The sequence below is a fragment of the Leuciscus leuciscus genome (assembly GCF_965113295.1).
Source record: "Leuciscus leuciscus genome assembly, chromosome: 25".
NCBI classification, from domain to species: Eukaryota; Metazoa; Chordata; class Actinopteri; order Cypriniformes; family Leuciscidae; genus Leuciscus; species Leuciscus leuciscus.
Genome location: NC_138724.1, coordinates 9762505 through 9783043, shown reverse-complemented (window position 1 = coordinate 9783043; position 20539 = coordinate 9762505). Strand labels below are relative to the sequence as shown.

Genomic DNA, 20539 nt, shown 5'->3' with positions numbered 1-20539 from the left:
TCTTTGGAAATGTAATAGGTTACAGATTACAAGTTACCCTGTTTAAAATGTAATAGTAGTATAACTTTCTCAATTACTTTATTAGAGTAATATAACTGATTACATTGGATTACTTTTCTAATTTCCAGCACTGGTACGCATTTTAGATCTGGCAGATCTGGTGCCGTCACAAGGATGAGATGCTAAAGATACAATATACTGACACCTACTTTTGATTTTGACCCCCTCTAATGCTGTTTGCATTCTTGTTCCGTTTACCTTCGCTTCTATTCAAGGACTATATTAACATGTAAACTCTTACATTATCACATTATGCCAGATTCCTATTGCCAGTGATCCTGAACAAATGTTTCTAGCAGAAATCTGGTTGCCGTAACTTAAAAAACGGGCTCGAGTCGATCTTTACTCCTGCATGGGCAACATAAACCCTGCTGTTGAGTGAGACGCTTTAAACCAGCTCAAGCAAGTATAAAGATGTGACGCATAAAAACCAGTGAACGTGATTTCACCAAGCAGAACATGTTCCTGGATTCACATCCTTGCTAATCATGGAACAAAATTCCTGTCAAATTTGAGGTATACAGTTAATGTCAAGTTTAAGTTTGAGGCTTCTATACTATTCTTATTCACTTATCATTTTATTGATTGATTGCCTAAATGCTGAAGCTATAAAAAAGTTCATTGGCAGGGTGCACTTATTAGACAAATTATTATATGATCTTTGGTCTGGCACAGGTTAAAGATTATCTCTCCCTATAAGAGACAAAATACAGTTCATAAACTGTATATCCAAACACTAAAGGTTTTTAGTCATAAGGGAAACTTTAATTTTTATAAGAAATAAGAAAAGTGCTACAGTGAAATGATTATCATATCTGACCCAACATTGCCCTTCTGAGGTGACAGTAAAAGTTGCTGTTTTAAAATGATGATTTACTTTGGATTTAACTTAAGGAAATAAGATCACATTTAACGTCTGGTTTAATTGAGTTGTTAGCCCATGTTTGTTATTTGTTATATATTTGATGTTTTGAAATAACATATTTCCCATTCATTTACCTTTTAAAATGATGAAATTTGGATGGATGGGTGGTGAAGGGGAATTACATGAGAAACAAATTAATTTAAATAACCACAATAAATTCATGTATTTAAATCATCCATGTTTTCTATTGGTGCACGTGATTTCACCAAGTACAACATGTTCCTATCAACCAATCAGATTTGAGGTCAAGTTTACAGTTCTGTCAAGTTTACCCTTTACCCATCATTCCCTCTGATTTTAAGGAGAAGTTAGAGGCAGGGCTAGGAGGATTGTGTTTTCAGAGAGGAATGTTGATCCAGGAACATATCATGAGTTACAAACCATCCTTTTAGTTGTCACAACAGCACACTTTGTTTTTTGTTTTGTTTTGACTTTAATTTTTAGATTCTTATTAAACTCAAAAACCGTTATTTTTTCCCCATTTAAAAACAAAAACTGATTCGAGATCACCGTCGGTTATTTATGTATCTTAACTAGTTCCTCTGCAAGTTGAGCTGATCTGCTTCATTGGTCCAAATGTGGGTGGAGCTCAGAAACACTTTGCAGAGGGATGCAGAAAACGACACCCATCCAGACATGATGCAGGAAACTTGACCGATGCGAAAGATGCATCACACAACAACACACATGAAGGCAATATACTGTTAAGAAGTTTTTCTTTTTCTTTTTTTTTTCACGCTTATGTTCTATGTTTTGCTGCAATTGCGCATTCCGAGAGATGTCCTTCCGCCTCCGCTCGTCTCCTCATCACTGACTGACGCTTCACCAATGAACCGCAGAATCATCATTCTGTTCTCACACAGATTTAAGAGGATCCTGAGGAAACTGTAGGCTAAAAACCGTCCTCGTCATGGCCAGATCAGCGAACAGAAGCGGGAAGGACGGAGACTCAAGGGTATGTGCTCCCACGGATAGAGGAGAGATCAGGGAACTGTCTCTGGAGGAGGTGTTGAAGTCTTACGAGCAGCCCATCAATGAGGAGCAGGCTTGGGCAGTGTGTTTCCAGTGCTGCAGAGAGCTGGGAGAGCTGGGAGAGCAGAGAGCGCCTGCGCGACGCGTCCTCATCCGAGATCCGGCTTCCATCATCCTGCACGGGGACGGGACCGTCACGGCACTCCTGGAGAGCAGCGGTGAGCTCTTGACATTAATAATAACAAATAATAATTCGTTACTCGTTTTCTGGGTACTTAAAGCGCTTTACATATGGAAGGGGGAATCTCCTCAATATCTCTCTTCAAAGTTTGAACATTCATTTATTCAAACTTTCGGTAACACTTGATTATAAGGCTCATTAGTTAACCTAGTTAACATGAACTAAGAATGAACAATACTTCTTCAGCATTTATTAATCTTAGTTAATATTAATTTCAACATTTACTAATACGTTATTAAAATCAATGGCTGTATTTGTTAACATTAGTTAATGCACTGTGAACTAACATGAACAAACATTGAACAGCTGGATTTTTAATAACTAACATTAACAAAGATTAGGCCTAATAAATAGTAGGCTACTAACAATTGTATAGGCCTACTCATTTTTAGTTCATGTTTGTTAATATCCTACCTAACTAATGTTAACTAATGAACCTTATCAGGGCCATAGCTAAAGGATTCGTGGCCCCCTGATAAAATATTGATGTGGGCCCCCACCACCCTCCACCAATATCATATACTGTACAATAGATGAGCATGGAGGCCCACATTTAACAGAAGATGCTGAAAAAACATCTGAATTTAAAATATTATTTTAAAATATTAAATTTAAAAGTTAAATTTATTTTAAAGTTAAATGTTTATATAAAAATTACAACTAATAAAAACAAAAAAAGCAAGAAATTGTTAAATAATAATAAAACCAATTTTAAAAAAGTAACAGCAAAATAATGTTTTTTCCCCCATCAGTCTGTTATAATTCATAAATCAAAAAGTAAACATTTAGAAATTGACAAGAATGCAGTCAAATTTGAAAAATAAAATCATTTATTGTCTTATTTTTTAATAAAGATAATATGGAACTGGTAATATTATTACATAAAGCTAGTACATTTATTCATTCAAGTGCAGTGTGTTGTATTCGTGTTTTCTGATGATAAATACATCATCAGCCGGGAGGTCAGGTGCATAATGCAATGCGTCGTGACTCGTGTCAATTTTTCAACTCTATTTACAATAGTGTAAAAAGACAGGATTTTGACCACGTAATCATTCGGTCAATTGTGGTGTGCACCGATAATGAAAAGTGACAGTAGACGGTAGTTTCTTATTCCCAGCGAAATAACAATACAACCTGTCTTTAAGAACGTCTTGATCGACTGGGATACAACAACTCTCCTGGCCTCCCTCTCCTTCTTTTCATGGCGTTTCTGGTACCCTGATTTATGTTTTCTTTTCCCCAACATTTTTCAGTCAGTTAGTCTCCTGCTCTTCCACCAAGTTCATCGTTAAAGCTGCAGTCCTTATCTTTCTTGGGTTTAAAATTATCCATAATAATTTATTTAAGGTACATAACCAGCCAGTGTTCAAAACTATCTGCTTGCCTTAACTCAATTCAAAACAGTAAACTTGTAATAATGTTTTTAATCCCAGTGGTACTGGTGGATTTCCGCAGGAAATTCGAGCATGTCTTTGCGTCATTACGTCACATCTGTCCACATAAAGAAGAGTCTCGGCTAGTAAGCTATGCGTGTGAGGATGTTGGTGGTGGAGATTTATAGCCTTTTCTCACAGCACTTGATATAAACTTATCAATTTGATGGCGGATCCAGAAAGGTTCAAACGACAATCACCAGTTACAACCCGGTGTAAAATGCAAAAGACTTTGGAGTGGCTACAGAAAAAAAGAGACTGCATCCGGGCCCATGCGGATACAAGGATAAATATCGGAAGGGCATTAAATGTAGTCACGCAATGCTGATGTTGTTAACATGAACAATTTAAGAACAAAGTATAATTTGCACAGTTTAACGTGATATGATAAGCGATCGTTAGATTTAATCAGCGCGATTTACTGCAATGCTTTTTTTTCCCTTAGTTGGTCAGAACTAGTGGATGTTACTTGTTCAGATGACATTTTCCGGTGAAAATTCTTATGTTGGTCATTCTTCCAAAAAGTAGAATCTGTGATTGCGAATGCCAGTATCCACACTGGCGCGTGATTGACAGCCACACATTCTCCTCAAAACATTGGATTCATCCGCGCTGTGCCGTGCCGAGGCACAACCCACGTAAAGTTGATAATTCCCTAGCAGATTTCGAACAGAGATGGCGACAAAGAGGAAAAACTACTGACTGCAGCTTTAACTTCAGGCACTGATTGCTCTGTTCACGAGCTGGGGTGGGACTTACAATTGTATTGGGTCCATCTGATGTTTGTAACTGACTGAATAATTAATAAATACTTTAGATCAAACTAAACCATTTTTAGGGAGGTAAATATTTAACCAAATTGCATGTTTTTGTGGCTTCATTTAAATCTCAGGCATACAACTAATATAAATATTAGAATTATTCATACAACAGGGGCCTATATATTATAACTGCTGGATTTTGTGGGGCCCCCACTGCCCAGGCCTATAATTGTCACCACCTTTCACCCCACTAGCGACAGCCATGAACCTCATTGTAAAGTGTTACCAAACTTTCTAAGAACTCAAGGTGTCCTTCAACAGGCTCAAGAATAATGCAGGTTGAAGAGTTTCTTTTTCACCCTTGAATATTTATATTATTCTATTTTACATGTATATTCCGAATGTATTGCATCAGCAATTAGGCTACTAAAACTGCATTTAAAATGTTTATTTTTTCACATCAAAATAATATAATAAAGTTATGGATTTGGTATGAATACAACACTAAGACAGCACTTAAATGCATCCGTATTTGGTTATTTTAATCCCCATCCAGTACATTTTTTGTTTATCTTATTGATTCCTGAAGCATTCTTCTGCATTATGACTTGCTCTGTGTTTATTAATTATGAAGTGGGTGCCTCGTGTTGTTTTGCTAAAGGCTTTGTCTTTTAAACAATGTTTTTAGTTTTTATTTGATTGCGATACAGCATGTTGTAAACAGCGTTAAAACTTAGCTAATGTTTTACTCTAAAATACTTCTGCATCAGGAGTGTTGTTGGACTGACAAAATCTAGCACCAGGGGACGCTGCTGTGTTTGTTTGTAGGGTTGACTCTCATCCTACACTTGTTATGAGTTCATGTATTCACAGCCACAACTTGACTGATAAAGTATGCGCTAACATTTGTCTTTTACACTATATTTTAGTAGTATTTAGCACGGATTGTTTAAGGTAAATGACATAGATATAAGAAATAATACCACACACAAAAAATTCTCAATCGCTTAGAATGTGAGACCCTGGAATGAGAAACCTGGGTTCAGGGCCCAGTTGTTCAAAAAGTTTTATCTGGATCAGAATTATCTTGATTTGGAAATCCCATGGTTTGCTATGCAGGATCAGGTAATCCATAACTGTTTTTTCCCCAAAGCAAAATAGGATAAGATTAGATCCACATTAACACTTTTTCAGATTTCCAGTGCTGCAAATGGGTTTACATTTCACAATCGTAGGCTACTAACTATGAAAAGAACAACAGGTAGATTAGTGTGGGGTCACTTTAGTGTTTTATTTTGAAGAGAAAGAAAATATCCATTTTCAATTTCCTTTAAAGGAACACTCCACCGTTTTTTGAAATAGGGCTTATTCACCTTCTTTTCTACATTTAGATAGGTGGGCAAATGCATTTTTGTCTCAGTGCATGCATTGTTTTAGTTTGACAGGGTTGGCGCTAGCTTAGCTTAGCATAATGAATGGAATCCTTTGTTGCCAGCTAGCATGTCCTGAGTAAAAGTGATATAAAAAAATAAAAAAACCCACCTTATTACTTCTTGTGGCCTGCGTATTCACAACGAGTACAAATAGCGATGCAGATTAACACTAGGCGATTTCCTATGCAGATTTTGACTTGGGACTATATTAGGGGGAAGCACAGGCGAAGCACTGCTACTTGGGCGCAGATCACGCCCAAGTAGCAGTGCTTCAACTGTGCTTCCCCCTAATATAGTCCTTAATATATAAGTCAATATCTGCCTAGGAAATCGCCTAGTGTTAATCTGCATCACTATTTGTACTTGTTGTGAATACGCAGGCCACAAGAAGTAATTAGGTAAGGTTTTTTAAATTTTTTATATCACTTTTATTCAGGACATGCTAACTGGCAACAAAGGATTCCATTCATTATGCTAAGCTAAGCTCACGCCGACCCTGTCAAACTAAAACAATGCATGCACTGAGACAAAAATGCATTTGCCCACCTATCTAAATGTGGGAAAGAAGGTGAATAAGCCCTATTTAAAAAAACGGTGGAGTGTTCCTTTAAACATCAGACCCATATAGAGGCACAAAACATGTTGATGGAAAAATATGAGACGGGAGAAAAAATATATATTTCAGTGCTTTTGAGCTCTCTTGCAAAAGTTTTGCATTCCGCAAAAAAATCACTTGTTAAGAACTCAAAAGTTTTGAGAGTGAATGCAAAGTTTTTGAACAAAAATCATTGGCAAGACAACGCAAAAGCACTCAAATATATTTTCGTTCCATCTCATATTTTTTCCCCCTTCACCATGTCCCTTTAGGGGCTCCGTAGCCCCTCATGTGACCCACAACAAAAACAAACAAATATACATGCAATAAGGAATGCAATAGTTAGAAACTGCTTTTGACTGGTTCATCTCTGATGATTGTGCCAATGTAGTTCATATTTAGGGATTAAAAAAACTTTAAATTAAATGTATTATTTTTGTTTGATATTGGCAGCTGTTTGGGGCATTATTTCATGGCACCAGAAAATATTTATTTACTCCACTGAAAGGCTTAATATACAGCCTAATGCATACCTCTACTTTATTACTTTAACGGTTAAACTAATAAAGACAAAATAAAAAATGTTGTATTTTTTAACCAATTTTAACATTTTATTACATTTTTGTTCCTTAAATCCACCCTTCTGCTGAGATCAGAATAATCCTGTTTTTTGGATCGAAGGGATCCCAATCTTACTAAAACTTTACTAAAATGATCGTTTTATGATCTAATCTGATTTCAGAATCTTTTTTTTTTTCGCAACAACCCATGAATCCAACCCATTCTTCTTGAACAACCCATTTTCAAGATCTGATCCAATCCAATAGCTGAAATCTGATCAGATCACTTTTGAACAACTGGGCCCAGATCTCTCTGCAAAAGTAACATTTTCTATAATTTGCACAATAATTAAATGAACATGGCTTGCTGATCAAAGCTGATGAGTTGAGACTAAATATGTCACACATACTGTACATGTTATATCCCATAGATATCTATGACATCATTGAATGTTTGTGATGTCAGCTAAATTGGCAAATACTACGTTCCATACTAATGAAATAGGAATCACAATTTTACCAATCAACCAATGAAGTTTGGAAGCATATATACATTTATGGAGCTTGCCTAAATAAAGTGTCTTTTCTATTTATGACTTTACATGTAAGAAATATGTAAAAATGGACATGCAAATGTAAATTTAGCAAAGATAAATGCAATATTTACAAATGTGCATATTTTTTTCTGTGTACTAAAGTATTGACTTATACCTACTGTTGATATCTATATCTAAAAGGCTTAGACAAAAAAAAAAGAAAACATTCAGACAAAACTGATATTCTTTTATTATATAGTAAGCAGTCAGTGTCAACATAAAAATAGGAACATTTAATTTGTATATAATTGGTTTCCCCCCCCCCAAGATTTCAAAGACTGCCATGGTGAAAAAAATATTTAAACATTTTGACCAGTACACGTTTCTGTTTCCGGACCCCAGCTTGGTTCCATCCGGACCTAGGGACATAATTGCGCCATTTTAACGTTTCTAAGGGTACGTTTACATGACATCGATGTTCCAAAAACTGAAAAGTTTTTCCTTTTGCACTTCAAAATGATCCCCATTTACACGGATCCTTGAAAACGATTAAAAATGCTGTATTCTTCTGCAACGCCAGTAGTTGGCAATGTCACTTTGTAAAGAAACACAAAGTGCCTATAGACTGAACATGTAATACAGTGTTTCCCAACCTTTTTTCAGTCACGGCACCCTTGAAAAATTTAAAAAATTTGTGGCACCCTACACTAGTGTTCTCACGATACTACTTACGATACGATAGTTTGAAATGTAACGATTTTCAATACCACAGGGAAGAACTGTGATACTGTCATATAGATATTTTTATTCACTTGGCGCGGAGAGCCGTGTCTCCCTTCCCGGGCCTGTAAGCACTCGTCGGACTTAACCAGCAAGGCTTACAAGGCCTGTGGGGAAGCCGCCTCTGCCATACACGCCATGGCGTTGTTGCAGGTCCATCAGGCCAAGGCACTGAAGAACCTGCATGAGGGTGGTCATGGTCCACAAGTTCTCCAAGAACTTTGTGCCGCAATGGACCTCACGCTTCGTGCGACGAAGGTAACCGTGCGGTCAGAGGGTCGTGTGATGTCCACTATGGTGGTCCAGGAACGCCATCTCTGGCTGTGTCTGGCTGACATGAGGGAGACCGACAAAGTCAGGTTCCTTAACTCCCCCGTGTTCCAGACCGGCCTCTTCAGTGACGTGGTCGAGAACTTTGCCCAGCAGTTCTCGGCTGTACAAAAGTAGACTGAGGCGACTTAACACATCGTGCCGCGACAGTCAGCTGCTGCCTCCACCCCATCGCCTGTGGCCCCTCAGTCTGCTTGTCGCCGGGGGCGTCCTCCAGCGTCTGCCCTCCCTCCCCTGGGCCGCAGCAGCAGCCTCCAACTAAGCGGCGCTGAGGAGCCAGTCGCAGGCAGGAGATGGATGGGACTGCTCTCCAGGAGATGGTGACCGCACCGCTCCCTCCCCCAGAAGAGGGCCGGGTGGAAAATCTTTCGTTCCCTTTTATTTGTGTTCCGCCGCTGGCCTTAAAACCAGTGGTACCCAAATTTTCAATAAAAGAGCAGTTTCTTCCTAGAGCAGTGGGAGGAGAGAATACTCACCACTCTCATCCACCTCTACTATCGCCAGCGTGCAGCAGCGTGCAGTTCGAGAACGCATCCAAGAACTTGGCATGCCCCGTGGAACCAGGTAAGTGTTGCACAGCACACTCAGACCCCGCTACGAGCCGCCTCCCAGAGAGAGCCTCCCGAGCCACGCCCCTCGCTGCCCCACTGCGGGTACGCCTACGGTCCCGCTTGTGAGGGCCTCTGTGAGCCTGGTTAGCGTTTCCCAGTCCGTCTCGCTGGATCATTTGGACCTTCAGGCTCGGCTATGCGATTCAGTTCGCTCGGCGTCCCCCCATATTTCGGGCCATCCACTCCACTACACTGAGAGCAGCCGATGCCCATGTCTTGCAAGCGGAGATCGCAGTCCTACTGGCGAAGGACGCGATAGAGCCGGTCCCTCCAGCCGATATGAGATCAGGGTAGTACAGTCCCTACTTCATTGTACCCAAGAAAAGCGGTGGGTCACGATGGATCTTGGACCTGCGAGTTTTGAATCGGGGTCTCCACAAGCTACCGTTCAAAATGCTCACGCAGAAAGGCATTTTCGAATGCATCCGTCCCCGAGATTGGTTTGTAGTGATTGACCTGAAGGACGCGTCATGTCTCGATTCTTCCTCGACACAGGCCGTTTCTGCGCTTTGCGTTCGAGGGTCAAGCATATCAATACATGGTCCTGCCCTTCGAGCTGTCCCTGTCTCAAGTCACGGAGGGGGCCCAAGAGGGCCCATGTTCCCATGAGAGAACAGGGCGTTTGCATCCTCAACTATCTCGACGACTGTCTCATACTAGCACACTCTCGAGATCAGTTATGCGAACACAGGGACCTCATGCTCAGGCACCTCAGCCAGTTGGGTCTTCAGGTCAACTGGGAAAAGAGCAAACTCTCCCCCGTGCAGAGGATCTCTTTTCTCTGTATTGAGTTGTATTTGGTCGCACAGACCTCAGAGAGGAGTGCTCAGTCGGTGCTGAACTGCTTGAATACGTTCAAAGGCAGGACGGCAGTCTCACTGAATTTTTTCAGAGGCTCCTGGGGCATATAGCAGCGGCAGCAGCGGTAACACCGCTCGGGCTACTCCATATGAGACCGCTTCAGCACTGGTTTCACAGCTGAGTCCCGAGAAGGGGACGTGGCTTTACGGCTCTCCCCGGTGACAATCACACTGGCATGCCGCCAGACCTTCAGCCCATGGTCAGAGGGGTTCCTGCGGGCAGGTGTGCCCTTGGAACAGGTGTCCAGGCATGCTGTGGTATTTACAGATGCCTCTGCCACCGGCTGAGGTGCCACGTACAACGGGCATGCAGTGTCAGGGGTGTGGAGGGGCCCCCAACTGCTTTGGCACATCAACTGCCTCGAGTTGCTAGCAGTACGTCTTGCTCTGAGCCGCTTAAAGCAGGGCTTCTGGTGGCTCCCTATTGGTCCACCCGGACTTGGTTCCCAGAACTCATGCTCCTCGTGACAGTCCCTCCCTGGCCCATTCCTATGAGGAAGGACCTTCTGACACAGACACGGGGCACCCGTGGGGGACGCGGAGGTTCTAAGTGACTTACCCCCAGAGGTACTTAAAACCATCACTTCTGCGTGGGCGCCGTCTACGAGACTGTAATAAAAATCCCTTTGTTTGTGTATGTGAGAAGGAAGGAGACCGGGGTCGGCTGGCTGAGACTCGTGGGTATTTAATAACTCAATTCGTACATAACAATCGCGCCACATGCGCTCACAAAACTCAACACAACTTTACAGGATCCAACAGCTCTGTAATCTCAGTCCACAGATGTCTCAGTCCTCTGCCTGGTTCCCACGAGTCCTCAGCCCTCTCTCACTCGATGGCTGTGAGACCTCTCCTTAACCCTCTGAGGTCTGAGGGGTTTTTGGGGTCCTTGAGATGTTCTGACATGCCCTGACATTTGTGCTTTTTTCAGTTGCTTATAAACATATTAATGGCAAAGGTATAATTACACTCTATTTAGCACAAACAGGGCTACCATAATATGTGAGCAACATGCATGTACATGTTTGTATTTTTGAGAGAATAATGTTTATGCATGGTTATTGAAAAAACTAAAAACTAAAGTTTCTGAAATAAGGCCACAAAACACATACTAAATACGTGTCAATAAGACTTTTGACTAATTGATGTCTTTGCCTAGAATTTTTTCTTCAAAATGATGTGAAAATCATCCTGCCCTTATCATTCACATAACACAATACATTGATTTAAATCTTGTAAAACACTTTTTGTTTGTAAAGGCAATATGCGCAAGGGGCGTCAACCATTCAACAGCATCATGCATATGTAGTGGTTCACACCTCAGGAGACAATGGGGCCCGCATACTTAATGAGCCATTCATTCAGGTGTGTCACCTATAGCCACAAGAAAGAATGCAAGAGCAATATATATACAGTATATATATATATATATATATATATATATATTCTACCAAATTGGTTCACAGTTGGAAGCATGTCAAATTTTTTTTTTTTCACAAATTTTGCTTGCAAATTGTATAATATCCAAGGAAAACATGTCTATTAATTGTGCAGTTAATTCTCATACTGTATTTTCAGTTTTGGAATATGTATCCTCTCCCCAAATTTGTCAATAATAAAACACAATAAAAATTATTTAAAGAAAATGCTTATATTTACCTTTTAAAATTTGTTTACATCTACCTTGTAACTATATATATTTTTTTGTTAAAAAGGTTACAATTACAACAACAATTGAAGTGTAATCTTTCTTTGTAAAAACTAAAGTATACATTTTATCATACATATTTCAAACTTCGAATATAGCCTACATTGACAAAACATACTATATTTAACATATTAGCAAAAATTGGCAAACAAAAGCTTATTTGAGGTGGCAGATATTTTACAGTAAAAATGTGTAATCTATCCAAAACTAATCAACGAAATGTTGTCTTTCATATGTCTGTAACATAGGTCTTTCGTTTTTATTATAAGGAATATAAATGTTAATTTGCAGTTTAATACGTTGCTTATACAAATACATTTTATTTCAACATATTTCAATCGATTTTACTCAGTATAGCTAAATAGTTTGCTAAAAGCAGATCATTTATTCACACACAGAAACGCAATTCAAATTTAAACCGTCTTTTTGCGAGTTGTGGTAAACAGCGCATCTCTGCGTTCATTCATTCACACAGAAACGCGATTTACTTGAGAATGAAAAAAAAAACTTACTACATTATTCCATCCGTTGCTCCTCGAAATACCAGCACTTCTGAGGTAAGTTTTCCATTATTATTATTCCTCACAGCGCTGCGAGACAGTGTAGACAACTACACTTATCTGAATAAACTTGATGTGTTTTCTCGAGCTGATATGGGGGCGTTCACAGTTTGTATGGGATCGTCTCAGTCATTTGCGTTTGAATAGCGCACGCTCTCCGTGGGCGGGGCCGATTATAACGTAATGAGATGAGATGAGCTCGACTGGAATCGCTCTCTTTTAATACAGATTTCACAAGATTAGAATATTTGTTTTTTTATATAAATTACTTCATTTAAAAGAAGAAAATTCAAGCTTCATGCCTGTGTGTCTGTATGCCTGTTTGACTGAGTATTCGCTCAGTTATTGTTAATTTTCGGACGCGTTTCAGAATGGACTTCACTGGCAGAGAGAAGGCAGAACTCGCTTCGTGTTTATTTTTCTTTATTTGGCAAAAAGCACAACACTTTGTTTTTATTGTGAGTATACACAAAAATAATACACATTTAACAGAATCGATTGATGTATGAAACTCCTATGGAAAATCAAAGTCAACAGAGTATTTATGAGTTTCTTTTACATTGACAAAAAAAAAGCGAGCTGGTATCGCCGGCGATACCGTAGACCTCAGGGGGTTAAATGCAGTCTCCCCACGCCAATTACTGTAACGAGACACAGGTGTAAATCATTTCGTACTTAACCCACTTACCGCTGCTTCTCTCCCCGCTCTCTCTCCTGTCGCAGACCTCGCTGAACCACGCCCCCCTCGCCACATACCCCCACCGCCCGACTCAGGCCGGGGAGCCATCCGGCCTGCAGCCTCCCTCCCCCTCCTCCTGGAGAGGAAGTCGGCCACAGCCATCTGTACACCCGGCCTGTGGATCACCTTGAACTTAAAAGGCTGTAAAGCGAGATACCAACGGGTGATCCGCGCGTTGGTATCCTTCATGCGGTGGAGCCACTGCAGGGGAGCGTGGTCCGAAGAGAGGGTGAACTCCCGTCCCAGGAGGTAGTAGCGAAGGGTGAGAACCGCTCACCTGATGGCCAAGCATTCTTTCTCGATGGTGCTGTACTTAGTCTCTCTCTTCGAGAGCTTACGACTAATGTACAGCACCGGGCGATCCTCCCCCTCCACCTCCTGGGACAGTACAGCACCCAGCCCCCTGTCCGACGCGTCAGTCTGCAACAAAAAAGGGAGAGAAAAGTTAGGGGAGTGCAAGAGCGGCCCGCCACACAGAGCAGCCTTAACCTTGGTAAAAACCTGTTGGCACTGCTCCGTCCACTGGACCGTATCTGGCACTTCCTTTTTAGTGAGGTCAGTCAGCGGGCTGGTGAGGTCCGAATAACCAGGAATAAACCTTCTATAATATCCCGCCAGCCCCAGGAACTGCCTCACCTCCTTTTTGGTCTTAGGTCTCGGACAGGTTGCAATTGCTGCAGTCTTATCAATTTGAGGACGCACCTGCCCATGACCTAAGTGGAAACCCAGATACCTCACTTCCAACCGCCCAACTGCACACTTCTTCGGGTTGGCCTTCAGCCCCGCCCGTCTCAGCGCCCCAAGAACGGCCCTCACATGCTCCATATGCCGCTGCCAATCATTACTGTAGATGATAATATCATCCAAGTAAGCAGCGGCATATGCAGTGTGGGGCCGCAGAACCTTATCCATAAGGCGCTGAAACGTGGCCGGTGCCCCGAACAGCCCGAAAGGAAGTGTCACAAATTGGTGTAATCCAAACGGCGTGGTGAAAGCCGTCTTTTCTTTGGACATGGGAGATAAGGGGATCTGCCAATATCCTTTCGTTAAGTCCAATGTCGAGTAAAAACGAGCCGAGCCTAACCGATCAAGCAACTCGTCAATCCGCGGCATTGGATATGCGTCGAATTTCGACACTGCGTTCACCCTGCGATAGTCTACACAGAACCGCACCGAGCCGTCCGTCTTAGGAACTAAGACTATCGGGCTCGCCCAGTCACTGTAAGACTCCTCGATTACCCCCAACTCCAGCATTGCCTCTAATTCGGTCTGAACCACTTTTTTTTTGTGTTCAGGCAACCTGTATGGCCGGCCGCGAACTACCACGCCCGGCTCCGTCTCAATGTGGTGCTGAATCAGATTAGTACGACCGGGCAGGGGCGAAAACACATCTGCAAACTCAGATTGTATCTTTGCAATGTCAGCGAGCTGCGAGGGCGAGAGGTGATCTCCTCCGGGGGCCAGGGCGAGAGATTTCCCTTTGACGATCGCCTCTGGCCCGAGATCTTCCTCCCCACTCACTGCCGTTGCAAGCAACACTGACTCCTCCTCACTCCACTTTTTAAGGAGATTGAGGTGATAGATCTGTCGTGAATCGCCTCTGTCCGTTCGTATTACTTCATAATTGAGATCGCCTATTCGCTGTGTGACCTCAAAGGGTCCTTGCCACTTAGCTAATAACTTAGAGCTGGAAGTTGGTAGTAACACGAGCACTTTATCTCCCTGTGTAAATTCTCTAAGCTTAGTTCCCCTGTTATATAGCCGGCTTTGCCTGTCCTGAGCCTGGAGCAAATTCTCCATAGAGAGCCGCCCCAGTGTATGGAGCTTTGCTCTCAGGTCCACGACATACTGAATTTCATTTTTGCTATCCGAGCGTCCGTCCTCCCAAGTTTCTTTCAGGACGTCTAAAACCCCACGAGGCTGACGTCCGTAAAGAAGCTCGAATGGGGAAAACCCCGTGGAGGCTTGCGGGACCTCGCGCACAGCAAATAAGAGGGGTTCTAGCCATCTGTCCCAATTTTCCGCGTCCTCCTGTACGAATTTACGAATCATTGTCTTCAACGTGCGATTAAACCGTTCGACCAGCCCGTCCGTTTGTGGGTGATAGACACTGGTTCGTACCGATTTAATGCCCAATAATTCGTACAATTCGCTTAACGTGCGAGACATAAACGCGGTGCCCTGATCCGTGAGAATCTCTTTCGGGATTCCCACGCGGGAGATTAAACGAAACAGTGCGTCCGCCACACTTTTAGCGGAAATGGTGCGGAGCGCCACTGCTTCGGGATATCGCGTTGCGTAGTCCACTATGACCAACGCAAAGCGATGTCCCCGTGCGGTTCGTTCTAATGGCCCGATGAGGTCCATACCAATTCTCTCGAAAGGGACCTGCATAAGAGGTAAAGGGCGCAAAGGCGCTTTTGGGGCGGCCGGTGGGTTCACCAACTGACATTCACGACACGACGCGCACCATCTGCGCACGTTCTCGTGAATGCCCGGCCAAAAGAATCGGGTCATTAGACGATTTAGTGTGGAAGTCATCCCTAAATGCCCAGCCATCGGATTACAATGCGCCGTCTGGAAAAGCATTTCCCGACGGCTCCGTGGTACTAACAATTGGGTTGTATCTTCCTTTGTCTGAGTGTCTTGGGTCACTCGATACAACCGGTCCTTAATTATGGCAAAATAAGGATAGGAGAGCGCGCGATCAGGTTGGAGGGGCTGCCCATCGATGGAACGGACCTGTTCAAACGCATGTTTGAGCGTCTCATCTTGCGACTGTTCCAGGGGAAAGTCATCGTGGTTGGAGAGGTTTAACCTCACCACGCCGCTCGCATCCTCTGAAACAGACCCGCTAGGTCCAGGTACAGCCTCTCCCACCTGAGTGCTAGCTCCCCTTCCCCGCCCTCTCTTTTTCCCAGAGACATCCGTTGTCAAGCACCCCAATAATTGTTCGAAAGCTGGCCAATTTGTCCCCAAAATTAACGGATGTCGGAGGCGCGGACTAACTGCCACCTCCACACAATGATTGTGTCCCCTAAATTTAATAGTGATGGCTCTTAACGGGTATTCCACTATATCCCCGTGCACACACCTCACCTTAACCATGCGGCCCGTATCCAATGCCCCAGATTGTATCAGGCTTTGATGGATAGAGGTCTGGTTACAACCCGAATCCACCAATGCCTGATAGGTACCCCCCTTAATACTCACAGGTATCTGGTATAACCCGGCTTGATCAGGGGCGGTCTGCGGGACGTCCGGGATCCGGACCATCGTCCCTACCTCCATGACCGGGCACCTATCCACGAAATGGCCCGGATCCCCGCAACGCCAACAGACCGGCCCAGGTTTTCCCGCAGCCCTAGTGGCAGAAAGTGGGTCCAGTGATTGGCGTGGGGAGAGTGCAGCAGCGCCATCGAATCCCTCCTGGGACCCCGGCCCCCTGACAGGGCCTCGCGGCCCGGCTGGAACCTCGGCTCCAGCCCTCCATCGCGGGTAGGCCCGTGGCGGGCCACTGATACGGGTCCTGGGGAAAGGAACAGGTTTAGGGGGAGGGGTAGAGAGAGGAACAGGGGGAGAGAGAGAGAGAGAGATAGATGGCAGGGGTTCGCCGACCCCGGAGCACGCCGCCATCTGGTCCTCCGCCAGTTGGATGGCCAGATCCAGCGACGCCGGTCGGTGGCACTGGACCCACTGGGCAGTCCTCCTCGGCAGACGGGAAATGAACTGCTCCAGTACCACCTTGTTGATAATGTCCTTGGCGTCGCTTCCTCCGGCCAACAGCCATTTGCGGCACGAGTCCCGGAGCTGCTGCGCCAGTACAAAGGGTCGGCCCGCTTCCGCCAGTTCCAGTGAACGGAAGCGCTGTCGATGTTGTTCAGGGTTGAGGCCGACCCTTTGGAGAATAGCTCGTCGTAGATCGGCGTACACCAGGAGGTTCTGGACGGGCAGTTGTTGAGCAGCCTTCTGGGCTTCCCCCGACAGTAGTGGAATCAGGCGCACCGGCCAGCTGTCCTGTGGCCACTCACATGCCTCGGCCGTCCGCTCAAACAGGTCCATAAAGGCCTCGGGATCATCAGCCGGTCCCATCTTGTTCAGAGGCATGTGAGCTGCTGCGGTGGCCGCGGCGCCGGGGGAAGCCGGCTCCGTCCGACCCTCCCGGTCCAGCCAGCTCCGGAACAGCTCGCGGTCCTCCTGCTGGGCTTGCATCATGACGTGGAACCGTTTCTCCTGATCGGCCCTCAAGTCCAGCAGGGCTTGATGGTTCTCTTGATGTAGACCCGCGAGCGATGCGATGATGTCCGCAAATGGCGTTCCCGATGTTCCTGGCGGAGCTTGCATTTCGGCGGCGGCGTTCTCCTTCCTTCCCGGGTTTCGGCACCAGTGTAATAAAAATCCCTTTGTTTGTGTATGTGAGAAGGAAGGAGACCGGGGTCGGCTGGCTGAGACTCGTGGGTATTTAATAACTCAATTCGTACATAACAATCGCGCCACATGCGCTCACAAAACTCAACACAACTTTACAGGATCCAACAGCTCTGTAATCTCAGTCCACAGATGTCTCAGTCCTCTGCCTGGTTCCCACGAGTCCTCAGCCCTCTCTCACTCGATGGCTGTGAGACCTCTCCTTAAATGCAGTCTCCCCACGCCAATTACTGTAACGAGACACAGGTGTAAATCATTTCGTACTTAACCCACTTACCGCTGCTTCTCTCCCCGCTCTCTCTCCTGTCGCAGACCTCGCTGAACCACGCCCCCCTCGCCACAGAGACATGTGACGACTTGAAGTGGAACCTGTTCGTCGAGTGGTGTTCTCGCCGAGAGGACCCCCGAAGATGTTCGATAGGGTCCGTGCTTTCCTTCTTGCAGCAAGGGTTGAAGCGAAGGCAGTCTCCCTCCACCCTCAAAAGGAAAATGCTGCCGCTATTTCAGCATATCACAACCACATAGATGGCAAAACAGTAGGAAAGCACGACCTAGTCGTCAGGTTCCTTAGGGAGGCGAGTCGGTTAAATCCTCCTCGACCCCCTTCCATACCCTCTTGGGACCTTTCCCTGGTGCTTCGAGCACTCCAGGATGCTCCCTTTGAGCCTTTGCAATCAGCAGATTTAAAGCTTCTCTCCATGAAAACTTTGCTGCTGGTTGCTCTTGCCTCTGTCAAGAGGGTAGGGGACCTGCAGGCATTTTCAGTCGACAAATTGTGCCTAGAGTTCAATCCGGGTGACAACCATGTTGTACTGAGACCCCAGCCTGGCCATGTGCCCAAGATTCCTACCACTCCCTTCAGGGAACAGTTGGTGAACCTGCAAGCACTGCCCCTGGAGGAGGCAGACCCAGCCCTGGCTTTGCTCTGTCCCATTCATGCTCTGCGTCTGTACGTGGACAGAACTCAAAGTCTCAGGACCTCAGACCAGCTCTTTATCTGTTATGGAGGTCAGCAGAAGGTAAAGGCTGTCTCCAAGCAGAGGATGGCCCACTGGATAGTGGATGCCATCGCCTTGGCTTACCAAGCACAAGGCGTGCCCTGCCTGCTCAGGCTGCCTCCTCCTGGGCGCTGGCACGTGGCTCCTCGCTAACAGATATCTGTAGAGCTGCGGGCTGGGCGACACCTAACACGTTCGCTAGATATTATAGCCTACGTGTAGAGCCGGTCTCCTCCCGTGTTCTCACCCTAAACGGGTAGAAGCACTGAGAGGCCCGACTCTGTCGGCCTACTGCACCCTTCTGTGCACCCTTATTGCTCCAGAGTGAAAAACCTTTTGAGTCCTCCAACACCCTCGGCCCGGACGTGGTGGAGCGTCCGGTGTCAGGCCTTTATCCTTGAGAGCTGGGTATGGGCTGGGTCCCATATGTGTGAACCTGCAGGGATCCCATATGTGTATTTCTTCCACGGCTGCTTCTAAACGGAAGCCTGCGTGTTTCCCTTGGGCTAAGTTACCCAGTATTCATATGTAGTACAACCTTCGGGTTAGTCCATATGTATATCTCCACATAACTCCTTCGGGGAAGAATGTGGGTTCCCTAGTAATAATCATTAGACGCTCCATCCTCTACTATTTTAATCTAGAGCTGAACGCACTTCATTCAGGTCCTTTCCGCTTTGAGCATCTTGCTTCTCTCTCCCGCTAAAGACATAAACCACCACATTTCACAGTTTCACAGATGAGGCTTAGTCCCAGACTAAAATGCATGTTTGAGCTGTTTTAACTGAAAGCAACTTGTACTAAGATATCTTAAAATATGTCAATGCCATTGTTTTGTCTCAAGATGCAGTAAGATTTTTTTTCTATAAGGTACGTTTTATAAAAGCTACTTAAATGCCTTAATTGAACTAAGGCTTAATCCTGGTTTAAACTAATCCCTATCTGTGAAAACAAGTTAAAAGTTATTTTAACAACAGTAGCAGAAACACGGTGAGTAGCAAAATAGGTACTTTTTCTGAAAATACTGCAGAAAACGAGAATGCAGCAAATACAATTATTTTTATCTGTCATACAGATGACTCTGACCATTCAACTAAACCAGGTTTGTGATGCCAAATATAAAAATGGTCCATACTTTTCTTAGAGATAAACCTCCAGTATGTTTCTCAGTCCCAAGGCCTTCTATGTGCCATACACGTAGGTGTCTAAATGTAAAATAATAATAATAGCCTGTTAAAACATATGATGTAACCTTTTTATATTCATATTTACATATTTACTTTTTTTTTGGTAAATATTGGTGAAAATTCTTAGACATCACAGTTTTGGCTTTCTAGGCCTATTTTGAGTGTTTAGGATTTTTTATTTTACAAAGTACTACGGCTGCCTCGATGGAAATGTATATCTGTTCCAAAAAAAGTATTATCCATACCTCCGCTGGGAAGGAAATAGAGACCGGACCTCTTGGAACTTTAATTGAATACCCCTGCCCTATTGGTTGTGAAACCTGGTTGTAGATAAAAAAATGTCAGCACTGTGCAAAATATATTTTTATGTGTGAATGTGCTATAGAAAGAAGATTAATGCCAACTTTTATGAGCTCCCCTGTGTTCTCCCTGTGTTTGTCCTACATTGTTCGATGTAACAGATTTTGCGGCGTTCTCCTCTTAATTTTTTTCAAAACTTATTTTTTGTCTTGCATGTTTTTGGAATCTTGTTTCAAAACTATGTTTGGGGTTCTTTATCTCTGTATTTGAGTCACATTTGCTAAGAGGAGGAGATCACAGACAGAATAGAGTATCCATCCGTTATGCCTATACCCAACAACACTGAATTGCTGAGTCTTAATGGGAGAAAATGTACAGTCAGCTGATTCACAGACAGATGAGAACACACGTACTGACTCACAGGTTGCCTCATCATCAATTAAAAATCTTCCCCACACAAAGTAAGGGAGTTCAGTAGAAGCACTTGGATCAAAAATATCCACTGGTAAAGCTCATCCA

The 20539-nt window shown here is 44.1% G+C and overlaps 1 protein-coding gene across 1 annotated transcript in view; it reads left to right on the top strand.

Moving 5' to 3' along the window:
- The first annotated feature begins 27 nt into the window (after positions 1-27).
- Positions 28-20539, top strand: part of spire2 (spire-type actin nucleation factor 2) — a 62200-nt gene continuing 41688 nt past the window's right edge. Inside the window, exon 1 of the mRNA XM_082160446.1 lies at positions 28-2175. Coding sequence (XP_082016572.1) covers positions 1896-2175 — 280 coding nt within the window. The 5' untranslated portion in view covers positions 28-1895. The remainder of the gene's footprint in view (positions 2176-20539) is intronic.